The sequence below is a fragment of the Nicotiana tomentosiformis genome, chromosome 8 (assembly GCF_000390325.3).
Source record: "Nicotiana tomentosiformis chromosome 8, ASM39032v3, whole genome shotgun sequence".
NCBI classification, from domain to species: domain Eukaryota; kingdom Viridiplantae; phylum Streptophyta; class Magnoliopsida; order Solanales; family Solanaceae; genus Nicotiana; species Nicotiana tomentosiformis.
In genome coordinates, this window is record NC_090819.1 from 127,332,043 (window position 1) to 127,359,173 (window position 27,131).

Below are 27,131 nucleotides of genomic sequence, written 5' to 3' on the forward strand. Positions count from 1 at the left end.
GCAACGGGGTGTCCATCAACGGGCAACCCATATATAACCTCTACGTCATGCAGTGTGATGGTGGCCTCACTAATAGGCAAGTGGAATGTGTGCGTCTCCGGTCGCCACCGCTCTATCAGGACCGTGATCAAAGACCAATCGAGCTGCAGCCGCCCGATCTCCAAAATCCTATAGAAGCCCGTATCCTGCAGGCATCTGACTACACGAGGATAGAGAACTTTGCCCTTCAGAAAGTCCCACATGTCATCCACTCTTCTGATGCGGAGAGTCTGGGCCAGTAAATCTCCCTCCCATATGTGGGAGGACCTATGATCGCCCTGTAACGACAGTAGCTTATAATTTTATATGTTTGTTTGTAAATTAAACAATTAATTTTTATAATTATACAAGATTTAATTATTAAATATTCACATATGAGTTCCAGGCTCGATATTTGAGGCCCAGTAGAACCAAGATATCCTGAATTCTTGTATGTGTTAGTTTTATTAATTTATATATAGTTTTATTATTTTACTTGTTTTATTTTATACGTTTTTTTGTTACTCACTTATTTTTTACTATAATAAAATTAAATAAATAATTTTTATAATTATACAAGATTTAATTATTAAATATTCACAAATGGGTTCCGGGCTCGATATTTGAGGCTCAGTAACACCAAGATATCCGGAAAATATTATTATTTTCTCATATTATTTTCTTACGATCGTTGATTAGAATTGGACAGAGTTTGTGTTTGATCTATCAGCTATTTTGACGTATTTTTTTGGTATAAGAGATAATTAAATGATTAATTTCAATAACTACAGAGATACTACGCAAAAAGGCACTACATTTTACTACGCTAAAAGGGCACTATATTACTAGTCTTTAAGCAAATAAATAATCTAAACCAGATAAAAACAACAAATACATTTAATCACAAAATATTCACGAAAATACATATACAACAGTAAAAAGTAACTTATTAACATTTTTTTAACAAATAATATTAATTTCTCAATTTTTATATATTTTTTAACACACTAATATCTTAATCCGGATAAAAATAACATACCAGTTTAATCGCAAAAAAAAAATACAAAACAACATAGAACACATTTAAAACAACTAATATGCATTTTTTATACGAGTTTCGACAAAAACTAAATCGGAATACCTCGATTTATGTTTTTTGGAAAGTTAAAGATTTGAATCCGAAACGAGCAACCCATAACGAGAGAAAGCTTAGCTAGGATGTAGGACCAATAATCTTTACTTTTTGTGGGACGGGTAGGGTCCACTCAGTGTTTTTTTGGATCGTTAATGGGGGGACCGCTGATTTAATTTAAAAATAATTGTGGGGGGAGGGGGGTTGGTTGTTTTGCTTCTATAACGGGGGGAAGGGAAGGGACGGATATTTGAAGGGGTTTAGCATCGTTTATTAAGGCGTTATACATATAGCATCTTAATAAATTGCACTATACTTGCACGTCTAATCAACTTCACATATAGCGCCCTTTAAAGGGCGCTATATATATATATATATATATATATATATATATATATATAATGTGGTCACAATGTTTTTTTTCACTTATTTTGGTTATTTAAGTCCAAAAAGCCCACATTTAAATTCCGGATTCTGTTTAAACAAGTGACGTAGGAAGTGACATTTTCCGAGTCCTGACAAGAGGATGCTTTGCACTAGTGCACAACTGCACCTCAACTAAACCTGCACGTCTTGGTACTTTCTTATAGTAAATGACGTTACCAAATAGGTACTATATTCCAAAGTCCAATTGTTCAAATTGAAACAAAAACCCGATTTACAAGATAGATATTTTTGAATTTTTCTTTATAATAAATGTAGTAACATGACGAAAGAAGGTATAATTCCAAAATTGTTCAAATTGGAAAGGAAAACGAAACTTGTAAATCATCGAAATCGTTACATCTTATAAAATATAGGCAGAAAAGTAAAGATAAGTATAGAGATAAATAGATGTATTATTCAATTTTAAAATAATATATATAAAATCTCATTTATTTATAAAAGAAAAGAAGTTGCTTGTAAGCTGTTACTACAAACTACTTATAAGCTACTTGTAAGCTGTTACTGCAAACTGTTGTAAGCTGTTATTATACCAAATATAGATAATCTTCTATCAGGGGTAATATTTATGCATAACAGAGCCAAAAGGATAAGTTTATTGTACTAGATATAGATAATTTTCTATCGGATGTAATATTTATTCATAACGGAGTACCGAAAGGATAAAATTTTTTGGAATATTTATTTCCAATAGAGTATTAAATAGATAAACATATTTATGATGAAGTATAAAAAATTTCAGGAACCTTATTTACAACGCAGTACTAAATAAATATCCATATGGTTCCTTTTGAACACCACGTGGCAAATACCTTTTCGTCCCACGACATATTATAAATAGTCCAATATTTAAATTCAACAAAGGGTACCACAGTCACACACAGCTACAAAAGCCTTCCTCACCTCCGTCAAAAACCACCATCACCACCACTACCACCTCCGCATTCCGCCGTCATGGACGATTATGGTTCCGACGATAAACAGTTGGCTATTTCCCGAGTCTTTTCTGAGCGATTGCGAGATTTAGAAACGAGTTATGTGAGACTCAGGGAAAAATTTAACTTGCTCTTGGAAGAAAAATGTAGTAAGGAATCAGGTGCCGATAATACGACTTCGTACTGCGGTCCCGGAGTGTTCTACTCCGGGACTCCGTACAGAAATGTGTTGGAGGACATGGGTCATGCACTTTACGTTACTAAAGTTGGTACTGGGGAAATAATTTACTGGTAAGTACTGGTAATTTTCAGCTCCTATACTTTATCATTTTTATTCGCTAACAGTTCTAGGATGAGCTTAGGCATACAATTTTCATGGAGCGGGAGGTAGAATCCTTTGCAGACGACTTAAATATACGATGGTATATTGTAAGTGGCAGACTAGAGTTACTTCATAGTTTCAAGCATAGCACAATCTCTTTGAAAAAATGCAAGGGATTGGCTTCATTCTCTCCTCTGCATTATAAGTCATTTTAAGGACATAAATAAGTACTAATAAAATGGTAGTGTTCTTTCTAACCAAGTTCTAAGACAAATCAATATGGTACCAGAGCATGAAAAGATCTTGATTTCATGTCTAATTATATTCTTCGTCAGAAAATTTTCATGGCCAATGAAAAAGGATCTGATTGGAGCTAGACGGATCGTGTTAAGACATAAATAAGTATATAAAGTGTGCCCTTTTTAGATGCTAAGATTAAGCAATTGGCTTTGAGGCGCATAGCAACCTTTTCCTACTGTTATAGCAAGTAGTGAAGCAAATAGGCATTAGTATCAATTATCGGTTTACTCTTTTATAGATGTGGATGCTCGGATGTACTACATCCACATTTACTGTAACCAAATACCCTTTCTATTGACTCATATTGTGACTATAGACTTACTCATTGCTCAATCGTTTATTTAATTAACGGAAGAAAGGAAAAGGGTAAATAATAAGAGGAATAAGAAAATGAAAGAGTCTCGGCTATCTCCCCTCCTGTGACCTTGCACATAACACAAGCGAGTTTTCTGTTGCAGGAATCAAGCTGCTGAGCAACTTTATGGTTATAAAAACTATGAAGTAGTTGAACACAGGTGTACTGAACTGCTTATTTGTGAAGAATATCATGAATTGGCTAGGAATGCCGTGAAAAAATTGAGCTGCAGACAATCATGGTCGGGTCAGTTTCCTTTTAAGAAGAGGACTGGTCAGATCTTTATGGCAATTGTGACAAAGAGCCTATGGTACGAAGACGGTGAGATTTTTGGTGTTATCACTGTCTCAAGTGATGCAGCTTTTTTAAATAAGATAAACTCAGAAAAAACAAGAAGCTCTCAGGCTAATGGACAACCTGGAAAGCGGGAAACAAATTTCAGAAGTATTCAATGGCATCCACAGCAACAAACTGCATTGTCTGTTTCCAATCTGGTGCTTACTATTGCTTTATCAGTGGCTTATTAACATTTTGAGTTAGTTTCCTGCGTAAGTTATTCACTGTTTGTATTCTATGTTTTCAGGCCTCAAAAGTGTTCCCACTTAAACGTGGAGAGGATGCACGCAATGCATCTGCAAATGTGAGAGACAGGGAGGAGGCTGAACTAGAAAAATTAGGAGGGCAATCACAAAAGCCACCAAGAGCACCCGTAAGTGTTTAGCTACTAAGGTTCTTTGCTTTTTGTTAATTATTAATGAGATGTATGAGAAAATGTTATCAACATTTCAGGCTGCACGGCTGAATTTCAGTTTGCTAGGTAGGAAGATCAGAGCTAATTCAGAAAGCTCAGAGACGGATGAGTCTGCATTTGATATTGCTCAGCCTTCTAAACTAGTACTGTTTCTTCTTCCTTTCATGCATAGGATAATTTTGCTCTAGATATGTCCTGTTCTTGGCCTTCAGCCTACTTTACTGGCTTTCATTTAATTTCTTTTAGAGGTGGGCTGGCCATTGTTATTCTAGTATTACCTGTTTTTGTCAATATGGTAGGTGGCAAAGGTTATGTCAAAGCTTCACATTACAGGATTTGGAAACACTGGGGAAGAAAAGTGTGGAAATATTCAAGCGAATGGACGCGATAAAACTTCTATTAGTGAGGATGTCACAGAACCTTATTTGCCGTCAGCTTCAGAGGGAAAATATAGTCATGTTCTTGATGCCTATAATGATTTCCAGAATATACTGAAGGCGTCTTGTTTTACTCGACGAAAAACTTCTGAAAATGGACAAATAGCACCCACTGATGTCGTAGAGGGTCCGATAGCTACCTGCTCCAGAAAGTTTGATGAATGTTCTAAGGAATTCAGATCTCCTGAACAGTTGCCAAGATCATGTTTCCAAAGTAATGATAAATATCTCAAGTCACAGATGGGAAATTCAAAACTTTCAGGGATGGAAGATTCATCTCGACAGCAGTTAGAAAACCAACAGTCACGGAAGTCAAGGGAGAGCACTAGAAGCAGTCAGGGAAATTCACAGAAAAATGAGAATGAGCTAAGCTTGATAGCACATTGTGAAATATCTTGGGAAGACATCAGCCTAAGGGAAGAAATTGGACGAGGTAAATCTTGCGAATATTGTACCAATGTTATTGACATGGTGCACTTTGGCTATCTGCACATTTGTAATGTCGGCCAAATTTGGTTGAGAAGAAACTCCCTAGCTGTTAGAGATCTATTTGTACATTCATTGCCTCAATTTGTAAAAGCATTAAAAGCTGAATATCTTGTTAATCACTGTCTGTGAGGTTAATTGAGTACCAAATAAATTATAGAGGAGCTAGAATATTACTCACCATAATATTTCCTTTTTTAGGTGCATATGCCGTTGTGTATCATGGAATCTGGAAAGGATCGGTACTTTCGTAATTCACAATAATCTTTTCACATTCTGATGGCAGACTGAAATGATATCTCATCATCGTGGTATTTGTGTCATCTCGCCTTTTTGTCCTTCAGGATGTTGCTGTAAAGGTTTATTTTGGGAACCAATGTGGTGAGACAACTTTGCTTGACTACAAAAAGGAGGTATGTGATGCCATCAAGCGGTCATTGACGTATCATATACTTAACAGAATTCTAATTGATTTTCAACACTTCTTCAGATTGACATAATGAAAAGGCTTAGACATCCAAGCGTGCTTTTATTTATGGGAGCAGTATGTTCACAAGAAAAGCTTGCCATTGTCACAGAGTATTTACCCAGGTAATGAAGTATGTCATTTCATCAGACATGGTTCTGGTTATGAAAGTTAGCAGTCAAACTAGAGACACAAATGATTAGACACTGCATAAAGTAGCTGAATTAAAATTTTATGTGAAAATGCTGTTTCATCATGTGTTTCAGGGGAAGTCTTTTTAAAGCACTTCACAGGAATAATCAGCCGCTAGACCTCAAAAGGCGTCTTAGAATGGCTCTTGACGTGGTCTGTTATCCGCTTGGACTCGTCTATTTGCTTTGAGTAATTAGTTTTTAAGTGTGACGCATTACCGTAATGAGAACTCATGTTTTTTCTCACACTTCTTCTTCTGTTTGCTTTAGGCTAGGGGTATGAATTACTTGCACCGACGAAACCCTCCAATAGTACATAGAGACCTGAAATCTTCAAACCTGCTTGTGGATAAAAGCTGGACTGTCAAGGTTTTGATTGCTCTGTGGAACCTTAAAATTATTCTTAATTAGTGAAGCCCTTTAAGTAGACAATTTTATTGGTGATTCCCTCCTCAGGTTGGAGATTTTGGCCTTTCAAAACTTAAACATGCTACCTTTTTAACAGCAAATTCTGGACGAGGGACGGTATGCATCTTAGCCTTTTGATTTGCTCTTTTTTGTGGTCACATCAGATGGGCTAATGCTGTTACCTGTCTCTCACAAAATTTTCCAACATTTTATCATTGCAGCCACAGTGGATGGCTCCTGAAGTACTTAGAAATGAACCTTCAACAGAGAAGTAAGCTTCATAACCTTTACTTTCTGTATTATTTTGTTTCTGTTAATTAACCTTGATGGTGTAATGCGAAACCGATCGTTGAACTTGAGACATTGCTCCTTGTGCCTTTTCACTAGGAGGAAAGGAGCAAATCTGTGGAACCATTCTTTTGTGAGTAAACTATTGCCTAGTAATGTATGTCCTTTGGAGCTCTTTTGTCTGCGGACAAATTATGCTGGATTTTAATGCGATGACAATAATCACTGGATTATTTTGTATTTTCGCAGATGCTTGGTTAATACTATTAAAATTCTGATAAAAGGTTTATAAAGCTTTAAATTGGATAAGATTATTTGTTTCTAATAATACCATTGACCGATCTTGTGTAGTTTATCCTATTTATTTTACTTAATATTTTACACTCAGACTGTTGGTGTGGTTTAGTTCTGGATTCCGACAATACGCTTAAAGATCAACCCCTTAATTTGCAAAGAAAAGGTTTTTAGGCATGTTGTTTCATGCTGCTGCACATTCTACGTAATTAGCATCACTTACAATGGCTATCTTGATGAAATTCTTCCACTGTTGTGCAGATCTGATGTCTTTAGTTTCGGTGTGATCTTATGGGAGCTAATGACTGAATCTATTCCCTGGAAAGACCTTAATCCCTTACAGGTACCTCAATGTTTCTTTTCACTATATCGATGCATATGCACGTGTTAGGACTGAAATAATGCGATAAATCAGACAACAAAAGATAAATATATCAAAAAGACACAAACATTTAATGTGGTTCAGTCCATTGACCTACGTCCACAGGCGGAGATGAGCAATTCACCTTATAAAAGAGAGTACAAAATATCGAGAGAACAACCTCACAAAGAGGTAAACTCAAGTAGCATGCTAACACTTGTCTCACAAATTCTCCCCGTAAACAAGATTCTCAAACGCTTTAATGTGACATTGCGGATGCTACTGAATGAGAAGGAAGAATCTTAATTTATAGAAGTCAAAATTTGGAGAAAAAGGAGTAGTCAAATATGGAAGAATTAGATTTTCCTTTTAGTAATAGGAAAAACCAATTATGGTAAATGTGTTACCTTTCTTTAAAGAGATAGAAAAAACCAAATATGATAAGAAAATCAGGACAAAAAACTAACAACACGTGTGTGCATGCAAATGCTGATAGCAAGTTATATTTGCTAGTGTGCTTCTCAATAGTCAGTACTGGTACTAAAAGGAGTTTGTTTATTTGAAGGTTGTTGGAGTTGTTGGTTTCATGGATAGCAGACTGGACATTCCAGAAAACCTTGATTCCCGAATTGCAGCTATTATCCTTGATTGTTGGCAAAGGTGCTTTCCTCTCCTTTTGTTTGATATTAATTCTGATCAAGAAGTATTGTAAATGAAGTTGAATTAAGCCTTTGTTTCTTGACTACAAACAGCAAACCAGAACTTCGTCCATCATTTGAAGACCTGAGCCGAAGAATGACAGAAATAGTTCTCTCATTTGGGGGATTGACATCTAGGAAGAACTCAGGGCTTTGATATCAAACACGGTTTGACAGGCAACTCAAGATGAACAACCTATGTAAATACACAAGCGAATAAAGTGAATCGACAATGGAAAGCGTTTTTCATTGGATTCATATAGCCGACCCCAACTTTTTTCGGATTAAGGTGTAGTAGTAGTAGTTGTTGTTGTTACTGTTTTCCATTTTGCTTTAAATTGAAGGAGTGTATTAAGAGCATAATGTAGGATCCCTGTACAGGAAAATGCTTCATTAGTTTGCTTTTTTTGGAAATAAATAACTGTATGAGTAATCACCAAAGATTTAACTGATGCCTCATGAAAATGTTTTGTATGCAAGAGTAATCCTGTGATAGTAAACTTGCACTTTGTGCTGCTGAAGTTATTGTTCCTATTTGGTTGGGTAGAAAGGTTAATAAAGTGAATACGAGGTTATTTAAGTTGTTTTGTTTAGTAGAAGAGGAAGGTTAACCATATCTCTGAGCACCTAATTTTTTATTATATTTGAATTTTTACCACTTCTACTATGTAATTACTTTTAGAAATTTAATATATATTTTTTAGTTTTGTTACATTTTTTTTATATAAGGTAAGAATTAAAAATAATTTAAAAGGTCAAATAATTACTATTAGTATTATTTTATTTTTTATCTTTATTTTTAAATGAAATAAATTTTAAAAAAAAAACCGAAAAAAATAAATATTTTTTAAAATTTTCAGATGGGAATAAAATAATAGGAAAATTAAAATTATGGAATAAAAAAAGTAAAAGTAAAAGTAGGTGGAAATTATTTTTTTTAAAAAGTAAAAGAAAGTGAAAAATTAAAAAAATTAAAAGTAAAAGAATGTGAAAATTTAAAAAATGAAAAGTAAAAGAAGTTGGAATTAAAAAATAAAAGTAAAGGTAGCCGAATTTATTTTTTAAAAAAAGTAAAAGAAAGTAGAAATTTAAAAAAAAAGTAAGATAAGTGGAAATTTAAAAAAAGAAAAGTAAAATAAGTGAAAAATAAAAAAAAAAGTAAAAGGTGGGAAATTAAAAAAAGAAAAGTAAAGGAAAGTGGGGAATTATTTTTTTTTAAAAAGAAGAAAAATGGGAAGTGAGAATTCTTTTTAATTAAAAAATAATAATAAAGAAAATCTGAAAAAATTCCGAATTTTTTTTCTATAAATAAAAGAGAAATGTAAGGAAAGAGGGGAGGGAGAAGGAGAAAAAAAAAAGAGAGGAGGGAATTGAGAGAAATTATTTTTTCTTCTTCTACGCTAAGGAAATTTCTACTCATGTCATTCTTTCAAACAATCCAGCAAGTCATCACCCAAAATCCAACAAAAATACTTCATATCATCATTTTTTTACACGCCAAAAAGTGGAGTCAATAGTCGAGGTCGAGGATTCCGTTGGAGCTCTGTTCACTAGGTTTGATGTTATTCGTCGCTTATGCTTGCTCGACGTTCGTCTGAGTTATTGTACCTATTCTTGGAGACTCATTTAATTAAAAAATTTGCATTAAAGATTTATTATTCCCTCTGTTCTTTTTATCTTATTTCATGTGATTTTATTTATTTGCCTTTAAACTTTATAAATAATAATGTAAGTTAGTCCTTAAATGATATATGCTTAATCATGCTTTTGGAAATATGGTATTCAAACTTGCTTTAAAGTTGGGAAGATTTGGACCCTAATGAGTTTGGGCTTCAATTGTTGGGTTGTAGGGTATTGGTATATGATGGTTTATTTATTCAAATATCTAAAATTATACACTTCTTCCACAAGTAATTCCATAATTCATGGCCTTCACAATAATCTCAAACTTAGGAAAGAAACAAATCATGAATGCGCTAGAATGCATTAGGCATACTCTTAATTAATTGAATTATCGTGATTATGTATTCGTTCGCGTGACATAATTACGATCCCCAAAACTAAAATCAAGGTATGCGTTCATGCAACTTTGGGCGAAACAACCTTAAATATAATAAAAATGCTATTAATTGTGTGCAGGTACACGTGACATGATTTTGGCACAATAAACAAAACGGATTCACACACGTGATTTGTTTCAAAGATAATTCCATATTTTAATATAAAAACGGACAGATAAAACATGAAAACCAATAAATTACAGTTTATCTAAAATTAATTCAAGTCAAGTTGTAGTCAATAAAGCGACCGTGCTAGAACCACGAGACTCGGAGAATGCCTTACACCTTCTCCCCGGTCAATAGAATTTCTTACCCGTACTTTGTTTTCGCAGACCAATAATAATATAGTTAAACCTTCCTTTGACTAGGAATTCAAATAAAAGGTGACTTGGAACACCAAAAAAATCAATTCCAAGTGACGACTCTGTAAATAAAATAATCCTTATTCAAATTTGTCACTTTAATTAAAAAAACTCTTTCACTCACAATAATTCATAACACATATATCTTTTGGGGCAAGAAGAGGTGTGACAATATCTATAATTAAACTTTTTAGCCCTATTCTCAAGTCTCAAATATCTAACATGGATTAATCTATCTATTATATACTTCAATAATAAACAGCTGATTCTTTTAAGTGACTGCTGTGGTCTATTTAAATAATCCTCAAGTTCTAACTTATAAATTTGAAACGCATGGGGCTAAATTTAATCTTTTTATTGTCTCTTAGTCGATACGTCACTTAGAAAACACATTGTCTTTGAGGGACAGACATGGCTGACGAATGATATTGCAAGATAGTTGCTAGCTAACAGGGTGTACAAAGTAAACCGACAAATCGCACCAATCCGATAATTCGAGTCAAATCAAAAAAAAAGTCCGATTATGGTTTGGTTTGATTTGATTTGGTGTTGGAGAAAAAAACCCGACCATAATTGGTTTGGTTAAAGAAAGTCAAACCGAAACCAAACCAAACCAACCCAACATACATATATAGAAATTTTACATATATTTAGTAGGAAAAAGGGCCAAATATTCCCCTATACTTTTGAAAAAGGTTTAAATGTACCTTTCGTTATTCTATGAGTCCAAATATACATATGTCGCTATACTTTGAGTTTAAATATACCCTTCATTTAAATGGAGGGACACATGTCATCGTCCTGTTGGCCAATTCTAAATATCTCCTAATTAATAAAAAATACTCATACCCATTATCCATATCCGAAAAGCAATTTTTTTGTAAAAAATGGGGAAAAAAGAGATTCAACAAAATATTTTCGTTTTTAAAACTAATGCACGTGTAGTCCACTGCTTTAGGAAAGTCTCTTTTTTTCAGTTTTTAAAATATTTTTTTTTCCTGTTTTTACAAAAGAATATTTTTCAGTTTTTTTTAAAGCAATTTTTTTGTAAAAACTGGAAAAAAAGAAAGATTTTATTTTAAAAACTGGAAAAAAAAGACTTTCCTAAAGTAGTGGGCTACAAGTGCATTAGTTTTTAAAAAATGAAAATATTTTGTTGAATCTTATTTTTTTAATTTTTACAAAAAAATTGTTTTTGAAAATTGCTTTTCGAGTATGGGTATGGGTATTTTAATTAATTAGGAGATATTTAGAATTGACCAACGGGATGATGACACGTCTCCCTCCGTTTAAATGAGGGGTATATTTGAACCCAAAATATAGCGGCAGGAGTATATTTGGACTCATAATATAACGAATGGTATATTTAAATTTTTTTCGAAAGTGCAGAGGTATATTTGGCCATTTTTCCTATTTAATATATAAATATACTTATTGTGATGTAATTTATAAATATTTCTTAAACTTTTTCATAATTTATCTTTTAATGTATTATTTCAAGGTTGGACTTAGAACTTTTGAATGTTCCAATAAGTTCTATAGCTAGTAATATTAGTAACTCAAATAATGCTAACAAAAGCCCAAACCAAAATCAAATCAATACTAATGCTAACAAAAGACATTCAATTTAATACTAGGAATAACAATGTATTGAATATCTATTTTTTGTTTTGCAATGTTTTAGATCAAAATGCATAACCTATTTTTATTTTTTTTAGCATTTAGTCATGTAGTTAATACTCCCTTATTAGTCTACTTGTTTTAGCATGACTTAATACTTTTAGATTATGTTTATTTTTATTATGACCTTTTAATTAACAATATTTATATTACGTTATTTTATTGTCTCTATTGTTGAATATTTTAGGATATTACCATGACATCTCTCATATTTTGTATTATTTTCTTGGAAAATACCTTATATAGTTGTATCTTAGGATTAAAGAAATATTTGGAGTACAAGTTATATGTTTTGTGCTACAAAAATTTTATCGGAGAAAAAACCGAAAAAAACCCAATAACCCGAAAATTTGAGAAAAACCGAGATTCAAAAACCTGATTTTATTGATTTGATTTGGTCTTTAGATTTAATAACTCAACACAATTGGTTTGGTTTAATAATTGCAAAAACCTGAACCAATCGAACTTATGTACACTCTTATAACTAAGTATCCACGTATACCAAATCCTTATTTAACGGAGTACATCTTTCTTGGGGGTGTACAGCTCGGTAGAGCATTGGGCTTTTAATTTAATGGTCTTTCAAGTCTGTGATATACCCAAACCTAGTTTACACTCTACTATGAATAGAGGTGGATCGCGTTGCGGGTTGAGCGGTTACGTGATCCCGTTAGTCTCGATAAATACTCTGTATATATCTGTACATATATAGATGAAACCCTTAAATAATTTTCTCGTGCTCCCAAATACAAAAGGGTTGACTGGCGAAGTGGTTTGCTGGGGCACACCGTTTTCTTTCATTGTTGAATGTCGTGGGTTCGAAACCGAGCTACTTTATTTTTATATTTATCTTTTTTTAATTCAATTATAGTTTAACACATAACAGTCAACTTCATTAATTTTTTTTTAAAATTCCTCCCTTAAAATTAAAAGCCTCAAAATGCAACTTATCGCTCCACATATAGAAAAATATAAATTCTTTTGCCACAACTTTCTTTAACAGTTACTTTGACTCCAACTAGACAATGGCAATTAAGAGTTTAAGACTCTTCTACAATTCTTTGACTATTAACATACCCTTAATCTTGATTTCTTAAGTAAGTTTTTGATAATTTAAAGTTTGAACGCCATTTTGATCACTGACCTCCTTTTTTTAATTAATAAACTAGAAATTTTAAAGTGTGAAAGATTCTTAATCAAAACCTTTTCTTCCCATAACATCGATTTTGCGAAGAAATCACTCTATGCTTTCTTTTTCTTTAAATCTTCTTTTTGTTTATACTTAGATATAAGTTATCATAATTATTAAGTTTTCAAAAAATTGCACGCCGAATTTTATCGTTAGTGATTAGTATACAATGATAATCTCGTCGTGCTTAGATCTTGAGTCCGCCTCTGACTATGAATAAAGATATATAATAATGCATAGTAGCCTTCAAATGTGACTCTTTGGCTGCTTTGCTATGTAAGGGACAAGGGGTGAGCAGCTCCAAGCGAAAAGGGGTAGTGAATCTCGAACTTGTCTACGCTCATTCGGCCTTGAAAAGTGATCGGAAAGCGAAGCACTTCCGTCAAATCCAAGCTGCAAATCACCCCTATATCTAACCACCGCTCATCTCAATCACACATTAGCACGTTCATGATGTGTATTGGACTTATTAGAGTCATAATTTTTTACTATATATCAATCAACAGTATTTCAGTTTCAATTATTTTATGAATGACTTGGATGTAATGCTCTAAAAAAGTGTAATAGGTCAACAAGGGACTGTGGATATTAGTATTCACAAACGTTAGGGGACAAGAGCGGAGTTAGCTCGTTGGTTACAGGTTCGATCGAATCCAATAGATTTTATTAAATTTTTATATTTATTTTTTAAAAATATTAATATATATATATATATATATATAAATTATTAATTTAAAATTAATAATTTAAAAAAATTAAAGTCTCGATTATTAGACATTTTTCCTTTGGAATATTGCAGTACGAAAAAAGAGGGGGGAAACAGCAAAGACCTTAGCACGTGAATACTGATTCAGTCCTTTATTCTAATAAAATATAGAGATAGATTATGTTTAGTCATTTCATACAGAGGCTAATTTTGCCGTCTAAGACAAGTTAACTAATCAGTACCCACTGACAACATGTACTAATTACTAGTATACTGCTCATTACAAAAGCCAAAAAGAAAAGAAAATGGATACTGCTTTTACCTAATCACGGGGTAGCTGTGCTTTTCAGAATTTGGATACTCTATCCCTATATCCTAATATATCAACCCTTTGACTCTTTGTTACATAAAACATTAAGTAGGCGTACAAACTTAAAAATTAATCGTTTTACTTCTATTTCAAAATAAATGATATATTTTTAAATTTGGAAATAATTTAATTTTAAATTCTATATTTTACTCATTTTATCTTTAATAAAAAGTTTTTATAACCACACAAATGTCATGGTCACATAAAGTTTTTACCCCTTAAACTTTTAAGATCACAAGTTTTAAAAGTCTTCTTCTTTTTCTTAAACTCTGTGCTGAGTCAAACTACCTCATCTAAATTGAAACGGAGGAAGTATAATTTTTGAAAAAAAACAATAATATTTAAAATTAAGTTGAAAAATAGTATTTAAAATTTAGAATTATGTTTGGACATGCTTTGTAAGTAGGAAAAAACATTTCTGAAATTTTTGAAGTAAATGGTCAAACCCACTTTTTGATTTTTGAAAAACTTATTTTTGAAAAATTTCTAAAAAGTTACAAAATTTCATGGATAAATACATTTCTGAAAAAAAAAATTAAAAAGAAATTCTTTTTAATGGACAAACTGGCCTGAAACTCCATTCGCGGTACAAAATTCATTAGATAGAAAAAGAATCCCACACTTGCGCATGTATCGAGACAAATATTTTTTTTTGGCCTTAAAAATTATTTTATTATTTCAGTTTCAACAAAATATTTTTTGCAAATCAATATTTGTTTCATAATGTCAGTTATTTCAATATAAACTTAAAATAAAAATTTTGATTTTGAAAATATTCAAGTGAAATATATATAGTTTTTACTTACAAACTACAACTTTTTGCAAGTGAATTTTATGTTCAACCACAACAATATTGTCAAACGCCTTTATACCACCATCAGTCTCCAATCAAGCATACGTGAGATTTGAAGAGATGATGGTAGAGAAACAAATATGAGAGTAAGCTTGTCAAAGTTGACTCGTAATATCATACTATGATATGAAAGAGTCTAGTATTCGAGTTAAAATTTTAAGATTATTGGTGAAGTAATATATTCTTTTGAAAATTCTTTGACAAAAATACAACTTATCAAGACAACAGTTAATTTATTATACTATTTAGTATCTAAATTATAAATACTAGTTTATTACTTATGGGTTTCTCCTTTGCTGAAGACAGAAGTGAATCTCCAACAACCACGACTTACGAAATGGATGATGCAGAGGACTTTCTCATAGAAAACCATAACCATCATATATTGATGGGAAAATATGTTTTTTGCAACACCCTTAGAGAGGTCGTTTGGTACTATGGATATTAGATATAAATAATTTTGGGATAAAAATTTAGTATCGTCTTATCTCCTTTTTTATTATTAATCTTGAGATAAAATAGTATTGGAATAACTTATACCCGTCAGAGGGTGAAATAGTAATCCCAAAATACAATAAATTTGATAATCTCATGATTAATACACCATATCAAACAGCCAATAAGAAATAATTTCAAGATAATTAATCGCAAAATAACTAATCCCAATATAACTAACCCAGCATAACTTGTCTTCAAACCAAACGACCCCTTAATGGTGTATATATTAGGGGTGGATATCGGTTGAATCGGTTCGATTTTATATTTGTTACACCAATAATCGAACCAAAATTAGTTCGGTTATTTCAGTTTTTACTAATTCAGTTCGGTCGATTTTCGGTTTGATTCGGTCGGTTTGGATATATAAAAAAAGAAATAAGAAAAAAGAAGATTAAAAAGTGGCTTAGCATCAAATTTTTCACCAAAACAACATCAAGAGCAAGTAAGCAACTAAGAAATTAGTTGCACTCAATCCGTAACTCCATATGCATTATTCATTCCGAAAATAAATTATTAACTCAATCCTTCGAATTATGTCTCTCTTACCTCCGAAAACTATACCTCACTAGATGCGTATAGTTCTTTTACAACCAAAATACAATATAAGTTTTCCCTAAAGATTCACCGTTTAAACATTTAGCAACAAATGTTGCACAAACATAGAACTTTATATCCTCATTGTAATCAGGATGTAAAATATATTTCTAACTAATATTTCATTTTCATATAAAGTTATCCATATTAACTATAACCACATAAAATAATATATGTGACTATAATTACCCCATCACCTTAAATTCTTATTTTTGAATAAAAATTTAATTTTTGACAATTAAATAATTGAATAAATGCTATTAAATCTACAAAAGATATACTCTAACCTACTGGCGTTAGACAACAAAAGGCGAATACTTTAGGTTTAAGTTTTATTCGTATTTGAGAAAGTTACTAGGTTTACCCATAACTTAAAGAATTAGAAGAGCCTAGAGCCAAAGGCCAAGAACTCATGTAAAAACTTCGATTTTTTGGTTCGGCTGATATTTTGCCCGCCCCTAATATATATATATATATATATATATATATGAGATATAAGTAAGATTTAGGAGAAGGATAAGCTAATAGGCTAATTAGCACCCCTATTTGTGGACTCTATCCCATATCAATGTATATATATCGTCCAATGCCTACTAAAAGTTTACTTCATTCCAATGCATAACCATTGTAGAGTAATTTGTAACATTCGAATTGACCACCGTTGATCTACCAACCGCCATTGCTGTCTATAATTGAGCAGAGTGTCAATGCATGCGAATGTATACTGTTGACATGTCATCGGAAAAGGGGACAGTAATTGGACGGTTATCGTTTATAAGGCCCTCTTTTGTTGACCAAGTTCTTCCTTTTTTGACATTTTTCCCGTATATTTGTGTCGTTTTTTCTTCTCCTCTTCCACCTACTCGTTAATTGTTAGCAACTTTTAACTGTCACATTTTAAAAATATTTAATAAATTTTTAGCATAAAATCTAGTATTACAGTTGTGACAGAAAAATATTTATATTTATAGCACACAGTTTCATTAAAATAGAAATATTAATTATTAATCGCTAAACATAAACAATTTGAATGAAAAGCCGATAATTCTTTGTACAAAAATCATACTTTTTTTTCTCTTTATCTATTAGCTTTCTTTCTTTTTCTTCATCTTCTTAATTTTATTTTCTGCCGAAACCAATATATTTTCAAAATTTGTTCCATTCGTTTTCTTTTTAATTATCTTTCTTAAGTTTTTCTCTTCCTTTTTTCTTCATTTCTTAACATAAAGATCTTAATTCGATAATAATATACGTTAATATATACAAAACATATATATAAAAAATATATATTGAATTAACACATATAAAATATACAAAAAATATACATAAAAAACACATCTTCAATTAAGATGACACTTAGACGTGTGAAATATACATAAAAAAAATATATCTTAAATTTAATTAAGATGACATATAAATATACACACACACACACACACACATATATATATATATATATATATATATATATATATATATATATCCTGAATTAAAATGACACTTGACATATAAAATATATTTGAAATATACATTAAAAATACATCTTAAAATAAGATGGCACTTCACAAATAAATATTAAAAAAAATTACATATACATTTTGAATTAAAGTGATACTTGATATACAAAGTATAAAAGACGTATAAATCAATACATCTTGAATTTAGGTGGCATTCACATATGCATTAGATTTTCAAAAATGGAGTGAAGAAGATGATTGTTGGAAAGGGAGAATGGAGATGGACAAAAAAAGTACTTCCCGTGATTAGTGACTCAGTTAACTTATTAAATGTTGAGCTTAATTTTTATAATACGCTAATAATGAAAAAAAGTGCTCTTTATGGAATAAACAATAAATGATGTTATTTTTTTAAATAATAGTTAAAAAAGGATCAAGCGTGTAAAAAACTCTTATTTGTTTCCTTCAATTATGAAACGACACAAATGTTCGGAGTAATTTGCGAGCATCAATTGTTGGTCCATGTGGAAATAATTTTCAGCTATTATATATATAATTAAAGATTACTGAGCAAATTACATGAGTGGTCATTCAACTTTGTGTTCGTTGCACAAAAGTTACTTTTCTTCTTTTTGTTACATAAAAATCATTCAACTTTGTGTTTATTACCCAAAACCCACCTTTCTTTCTTTTGTTACACAAAAATTATTTTATTTTACTTTATTTATCACAAAAGTAATCTTGGCCAAAGTTACCAGACGAAAGAAAAGTGACTTTTAGATAATGAACACAAAGTTAAATGACCATCCATGAAATTTACTCCATGAAAAATCAACCATGACCTAAGAAGAATCAAAGGCTTGATTACCAACTAATCACATTGTGAATACTATTTATTCACATACAATAGTGCCAGGTTCGGAGCTAGCCCATCGAGTATGGGTTCGGTCGAACCTAGTCGCTTTGGTCCAATCCATGTATTTGTCTTAAAATCTATTGAATATGTACAAATTATTAATTTAGAACCTAGTAACTTAAAAAGATTAGAACCATGAACCCAGAAGCTTCAAATCCTGACTCCTCCTCTATAGCACTCATGTTGCAAACAAACGATGTCATATAGGAAACAAAAAAGATTTATTATGTCACACGATAATTTAATCTAAAGATTTACTCTTTAAGTAGATCATTTTGTATTAGGGTAGAGGATTAATACGTAGGGAGTCAAGCATTTTTCTTTGCCATACCGATAGTTTTGGTATTATTCATATTTTCTTATTCTTAGATTTTTATTATTACATGTTCTTTCTCTTACTTCGGTTACCTTATTATCTTCTTGTTGTTGTTACAAGGGGTGTTAGTCGGTCGCTATGGTACGGTATTTAGTCATTTCGGTTCGGTATTTTTGGTATTCGATTTCTTAAAATACTATATCAATATCATACCTAATTACATTATGTATGGTTCGGCTTTTCTCCTTTTGGTTTTGATTTATTCGGTCCGGTAATTTTGATTTATTCGACTTGAATATTCACTAGTGCATAGAGACATAGATTATAATATTCTTAATTAAAGTACTCAATAAAATTATTCTAAGCTCACCTGATTGTTGCCAAAATCTTTGTCCAAAATCATCAAATATCAACTAATAAAAGAAGATACATAAAACGAATACATTTTGATCATTGGAAATATCAATTCATGTTACTTGATGAGTTAATTGTTGAAATTAGAGAATATAACAAGAACTAATCCATTATAGGCAACAACAATACCAGACTAACGGAGTAAGCACCCTACAACCGTTGAAACATTACGTTACTTCTTGACAACCGAGAGAGTAAGAATCAAAATATGCATCCTACCTTATTCCTCCATTTTCCTAAAGAAGCACATGGGCTTTACTGCCAACCTCGACAAGAATACCAAAAAAATGTATCGTGTAACTTAGTATGTTAGTCAATAATATGTGTAATGCGTAATTTAGTATATATTTCGGTACGCATCGGTTTTTCGGTATTATTTTTTTTTAAAACCAAATACCATACCTGACGACCCAATTCTCCCTCCGTTGGGTATCGTGATGGCACCTAGTCTTAGGGACTAGGTAAGCCTAACATTTACTGAATAACAACAATAATTAAATAATATCTAAATTTTTTGAAATGGAAATATCTATAAAATTTACAATTCCCCAAACTGGTAGTACAAGTCATAAACTCTACCGAGTTTGCTACAATTTTCTAAATACAACTGTTTGAAATAAAGTAACAGTATGAATTCAAATTAGAAGGTGACTCCGTAACCTTCGAACGCAACAACAAGTTTACCTTGAGTCTCCACAACAACAGTCCGCACAGTTAGCTAATGATCAACCGACTTCGAAATACTTGAATCTGCATAAAAATATACAAAAATATAGTATGAGTACAGCACGGCGGTACCCAATAAGTATCAAGACTAACCTTAGTGGAGTTCGATAACTATCAGCGGAACACCAAAATAACAACATAGAAAAATGAACGAAAACACAGCCTAAGTCCGATAATCATAGATAAAGAAAAGGACAAGTAACAACTCAACAATACGACAGCTTTCACATCGGGTTTTTAGTCAATAAACTCCACGAGGTATCGAACCTCATACTATTCACAACTCACAAGTTTCAATACCTGAACCTTAACACTTGGCATCCTGTGCCCTCGTTACACTTCATAACTGCACTGATGACTCACGTGCCAAATAGAGCCATTCTCACGTAGAAGGCAAGTAAACACGGGTGTTCATCTATACTCAACAATATCAAGAAAACTTCTTAACCGATAAGAGTACTCAACTATGTGTATGCTTGTGCAAGTGTCCTAATATAGTTCATGCCATCTAGTAAGTATAGGAAAAGAAATGGACAGCACGTAGAATATTTTCACACAACTTCCCACAAGATAAAGCTCACACAGGTAAGTGTACCACTACACAAGTATCAACAACAAGAATGCCCCCAGGGCATCACAAGTCATCACAAATCAATCTCTAACATAGCCCACCTTGTCTCGCCATGTGTGCAATAGTAAAATAAATGCCCTCCTTGTCTCGCCATACGTGCATAATAATGTTCTCACCTTGTCTTGCCACATGCGCAACCCACACACACACACATATATATATATATATATATATATATATATATATATATATATATATATACTGCCTTGTTTTGCTGGATGTGAAAATATCAATAGTAATAATAGCACGACAGAAACCTCGTGCAACCCCATATCAAAGAGATGTCAACAAAGGGCACTTCCGAGATACAGTCTTGTAGTCCCAAAAGTAAATGCTCAACAGGGGATCTCCCAAGGTACCGCCTCGTAGTACCAAAAGTAAATATGCAAGACAAGGGGGTCTCTCGAGGTACCGCCTTATAGTCCCAAAGTAAATATGCAAGAATAATAAATACAACAACAACAATAACACTAATACAAGGGTACGACAATAAGTCAACTCATAAATTCCAGAACTCAAGGGAACAGAGGAATTAATTCACAAGGAGTGGCCACAATGGAGAATGCTAGTCCTAATAAGAACAGCTCAACAGGAAAGGAAATATTATGTAAAAACGATCCACAATGTATAGTTCGACAACGAGAGAGTTAACACCAGGCGAATAATTCCAAGTAAGGGTAAGTCAACAAAGAATAAAGGATAACTAACTTCTTTTAACGTTGGAAATTAAGAAAAAGATACATTAAATTCAATTTGTGATAAGCAGTTAGGGGAAAGATAACATGACAATAGAAGAGATAACAATTCCAGTTAAGGCACAGCTGAATCAAATAAACAACAAGAGTGGATCATGAAGCAATTAATTATAATAAAAGCAGTTAGAAGTGAAACTAGAATTTAGGAAACGTAATCATAACAAGAACAACCGCATATTCAGTGAATACAAGGACCTAAGAACCCTAAAAACTCCAATTTTCCACAAATAAGTCCGAGCACGTACTCGTCACCTCGCGTACACGGATTATAATTAGCATAGAAGACTCAAATCCTAAGGGGTAGTTCCCCCACATGAAGTTAGGCAAGATACTTACCTCGAACTAAGCTCAATCAATCTGTAACAATGCTTTTTCCACGAATATCCAACTCTGAATGCCCCAAATCTAGCCAAAATCAATTACATAGCATAAATATAACTACAAGGAACTAATCTAGCTAATGAAATCAAAGCTAAAGTAAAAAATTGGAAAATCGCCCTAAAACGCCTCCTTGGGCCTACGTCTCGAAATTGGGTAAAATCCATAAAATATGAATACTCATTTACTCACGAGTTCACTCATACCAAAATTAGTCAAATCCGATACCAAAATCTCGATCAAAATTTCAAAATTCGGCCTAAGAACTTTTCTCAAATTTCCCCAAAATTTTCAACCCCAAATCCAAAATTAAATGGAAAAAACAACTATACATTAATGGAATACAACCAAAAATGAGTTAGGAATCATTATCCCAAAGCTTCCTCTAAAAATCCCTCGAAAAATCGCCAAATTCCGAGCTCTCAAGTCCAAAAATGAAGAATAAAATCAAACCCTCGCACTTAGCCCTTATTCTGCCAGTCAAACCGCTTCTGCCGGCCTTCAACCGTATCTGCGGTTCCGCACCTGTGGAAATTCCATCGCAGGTGAGGGTTTTCACTTAAAACTCATTGCCCGCTTCTGCGATCAAAAGGTCGCACCTGCGTGTGCGCACCTGCAGACCTATGTCCGCTTCTGCGGTCCTCCACCGCTCCTGCGATCTCTCCAGCGCATTTGCGGGCATCGCAGATGCGAAAATCACCTCGCACCTGCAGCCCCTGACCACTCCCTCCAAATCCGCTTCTACGCTCAATCATCCGCACGTGCGGCCCCGCACCTGCATTTTCCCCACCGCAGGTGTGAAACACTATAAACCAGCAAACTTCAGGAATTTCCTAAGTCCAATATTTCCTCCGTTAAGCATCCAAAACACACCCGAGGCCCCCGGGACCTCAACCAAACATACCAATTATTCATAAAACACCATACGAACTTAGTCGATCCCTCAAACCACATCAAACATTGCTAAAATCATGAATCATCCTCCAATTCAAATTTAATGAACTTGAAACTTCACATTTCTACAACCGATGCCGAAACCTATCAAATTAACTCGGAATGATATCAAATTTTGCAGGCAAGTCCCAAATAACATAACAGAGTTGTTACAACTCTCGGAATCTCATTCTGACCCCGATGTCAAAAAGTCCACTTCCGGTTAAAATCTCCAAAAATGCGACTTTCGCCATTTCAAGCCTAAATCACCTACAGACCTAAAATTCACCGTCCGGACATGCTCCTAAGTCCAAAATCACCCAACGGATCTAACCGAATTGACGGAACTCCATTTCAGAGTCGTCTTCACACAGTTTCAACTACGGTTAAAATCCTAAGACTTAAGCTTCCATTTTTAGGGACTAAGTGTCCCAAATCACTCCAAATCATCCGGTTATTGAATTTAACCACGCACACGAGCCAATATACGTAATACGAAGCTGCTCAGGATATTATGCCACCAAACGAGACTTAAATTCTCAAAACAACCGGTCGGGTCGTTACATCATTCCCCTCTTAAACAAGCGTTCATCCTCGAACATGCCAAGAATCGACTCGAAGTCTGCAAATCACTAAAAGCACATATCTAACATACACCCGCAGGTGACCCCACGTCACCCCAATCCATATAAGCCTGGAGACACCATCTCAACTGTAATTTATCCTTTCAACCAATACCGATAAGCCTTAGTGTCAAAATTCTCACCTTTCATTCATCTCCAAAAGACCCGACTCTAAATCCATACCCGGTATCAGTCTCAACCAGCTGTAACAACTTATACCTACACCCACAAGGTACGACCACCCAACATAACACACCACACATAGGCCCATAATTATATTTTTGATCACAATAGCTGCCCGAAATCAAAACCAGCACTGGCAATTAGCCTTATAACCGTTAGAACCCTGTTTCAAACCTCCACAACACTGACAATGATGCAAGAAACATGAAGACCTCTTATCTATATACCCAAATCAACAAGTCATAACTAACACCGTCGGGCACACACCCCGCAAGCTAAAACTCAAGAAGCACAGATGAAAAATGACTGAATATGTAAAGAGAAAACACATAAGAGAAATACCAAACAAGCCCGACAGGCACAACCCTCTATTAGTACCATACTACGAATCAATTTAAAAGGAAAAATTTAAGTATATTAACAAATCACAAGGATCTCATCCTGATATAACCTCTACCGCGGAACGCAACCTGGCTCAAACATATCAAATCACATGGAATCGCGAGGGTCTCACCCTCATCTCTGAATCACAAACCGAATACACATCATACCAATTGAAATCTTCCACTAACTCAATTGTGCCCATAAAAATCACAACACTTACTGAACTCTCACCCCGGTAGAGTATCAAATCGTAAATCGTAACCAAATTACTCAAGAATCATATCAAACCTGCCATAATAGACAACATGAATTCACTTCATGTCTCGTAACTTTCAATAATGAATTAAAACAACGATAGAAATGGCTATCACTCATAGAATTTCCCAACATGGGAAAACACATAAACATAAATGCTAGGTCATGAACTCACCCATAGGTGGGACAACAAATAGGGGAACTCGCCCTAATAAGCAGGACCGAATCAAAATACGAATGGTTCCCTTCTGTAACAAATCAAAAGCATACATGTATGACATCATTTGGTGCAGTGGCCTTAAGCCTACTATGCGAAACACATCAATGGGCCAGGCCTTTCCCCCTTGGGAGCCCTCTACTCGCCTGAATAATCCGTTGTGACACACCTATCCGGAGTCTAGGACAATCTCTCACCCTGCGGCTAGTATCTCCACACTCGAAGCAACCTCTCTACTTACGTGGTTGTGGGAATTGTACAGTACGGGTACTCTGAGACCCATGAGCACCTGAACTACTGTGCGATGCCTGAAGTGCAAACTGAACTGGCTGACCCACAAAACCTCTACTATGTCGTACCCTGCCTCCAAAATAAGGACCAGTAGATCTCTCCGGTCTACGAGACCTCCTCGCCTCCTTGTCTTCTCTCTTATGATCCTACATGCCCTCTACTCGGCGAGCGATCCCTACTACCTGCTTAAACGAAACATCCGACTCTAACTCCCGAGTCATGCTGGACCGAATATCATGCCTGAGACCCTTAATGAATCTATAGGCACGCACTCTAACTGTAGCAACCAAAGCAGGCGCATGTCTGGCCAAATCACTAAATCTAACGGCATATTCTAACACTGACATAGTGCCCTAGCGCAGCTGCTCAAACTTCGTGCGCCATGAATCTTGAAGGGACTGAGGTACAAACTCTCTCAGGAACATCTCTAAAAATTGAACCCATGTAAGTGAAGCTGACTCTGCCGGGCTACCCAATTCATACGCCTACCACCACTGATAAGCCGTTCCCCTAAGCTGGAACGTAGTAAAAGAAACCCCGCTCGTCTTCACAGTACCTATAGTACGGAGAATGCGATGACACTCCTTCAGAAAACCCTGGGCATCATCTGTCGCTAATCCACTGAAGGTAGGAGGGTGTTACTTCTTGTACCTTTCAAGTCTAAGTTGTTCTTCCTCAGATGTTGCTGCCCTAACCACGTGTTGAACTGAGACCACAGGCTGTGTCGCCATGACACATGGAACCTGACCAACATGAACTCGTTGCGCTGGAGTGTGGGCGGCGGGAGTCTGAGCTCCTCCCCCGGTCTGCAAAATAGCTGGTACAACCGGAATCAACCCTGCCTGAGCCAATGCACCAAACTTGCTCAGGAACTGTGCTAAGGTCTCCTGAAGTCCGGGGGTAACAACAGGCGCCTCCGGTACCTGCCTCCCAATTGGAACTACTGGCGGCTCCTCAACTGCTGCTCTGGTAGGTGCCCTAGCTGCAGCAAGTGATCCTCGTCAACCTCTGCCTCTGCCCCTAGCGACATCTGCTCCGGGGGTAATGTCATCAGCAACTGCAGCTCGTGTCCTCACCATCTGTGAGAGAATTAAATGATAAAAGTTCAAACTTCGATACCAATTAACTCGCACGATAGGAATGAAGGAAGTGAAACATTCCTAATAGTTTTGTAGCCTTTTGAAAATAAGTACAGACGTCTCCTTACCGATCCGCAAGACTCTACTAAACTCGCTTATGACTCGTAACACCTATGAACCTAGAGCTTTGATACCAACTTGCCACGACCCAATTTTCCCTCTGTTGGGTATCGTGATGGCACCTAATTTTAGGGACTAGATAAGCCTAATATTTACTGAATAACAACAATAATTATATAACATCTAAAATTTTTGAAATGGAAATCTCTATAAAATTTACAATTCCCAAAACTGATAGTACAAGTCATAAGCTCTACATAATTTGCTACAATTTTCTAAATTCAACTATTTGAAATAAAGTAACACTATGAATACAAATCAGAAGGTGACTACGAAGCATGCGAATGTAACAGTAGGTTTACCTTGAGTCTCTACAGCAACAGTCCGCACAACTAGCTAATGATCAACCGACTTCGAAATGCCTGGATCTGCACAAAAATGTACAGAAGTGTAGTATGAGTATAGCACGGCGGTACCCAACAAGTATCAAGACTAACCTCAGTGGAGTAGTGACGAGGAACAGTCAAGAAACCTACGGGATTAAATAACCTGAACAAGTATAAGTATAGAAGCAACAGAGTATGATATCTATAAAAAGACTATACGAAGTGGCAATTAATACAGTAATTGCAATATGGAAGGAAAACAACAACTATCAGCGGAACACCAAAATAACAACATAGAAAAATGAACGGAAACACGGCTTAAGTTCGATAATCATAGATAAAGAAAAAGACAAGTAACAACTCAACAATACGACAGCTTTCGCACAGAGTTTTTAGTTAATAAACTCCACGATGTACCAAACCTAATACTATTCACAACTCACGGGTTCCAATACCTGAACCCTAACACTTGGCATCATGTGCCCTCGTTACACTTCATAACCGCACTGATGACTCATGTGCCAAATAGAGCCATTCTCACATAGAAGGCAAGTAAACACGGGTGTTCATCTATACTCAACAATATCAATAAAACTTCTTAATCAATAAGAGTACTCAACTATGTGTATGCTTGTGCAAGTGTCCTAATATAGTTCATGCCAGCTAGTAAGTGCAGGAAAAGAAATGGATAGCACGTAGAATGTTTTCACACAACTTTTCACAAGATAAAGCTCACACAGGTAAGTGCACCACTACACAAGTATCAACAACAAGAATGCCTCCCAGGCCATCACAAGTCATCACAAATCAATCCCTGATACAGCCCACCTTGTCTCGCCACGTGTGCAATAGTAAAATAAATGCCCGCC

General features: G+C 34.3%; 1 protein-coding gene across 1 annotated transcript; it reads left to right on the top strand.

The window, feature by feature from the left end:
* Positions 1-2,446: 2,446 nt before the first annotated feature.
* On the top strand, positions 2,447-8,282 carry LOC104094730 (uncharacterized). The gene is made up of 15 exons (XM_009600710.4): positions 2,447-2,820; positions 3,610-4,000; positions 4,090-4,215; positions 4,296-4,400; positions 4,557-5,127; positions 5,382-5,422; positions 5,525-5,593; positions 5,671-5,771; positions 5,913-5,991; positions 6,108-6,206; positions 6,294-6,362; positions 6,467-6,516; positions 7,089-7,170; positions 7,754-7,848; positions 7,941-8,282. The coding sequence occupies exons 1-15, from the start codon at positions 2,549-2,551 to the stop codon at positions 8,041-8,043; spliced, it is 2,253 nt and encodes a 750-aa protein (XP_009599005.1). The 5' UTR covers positions 2,447-2,548; the 3' UTR covers positions 8,044-8,282.
* The last annotated feature ends 18,849 nt before the right edge of the window (positions 8,283-27,131 follow it).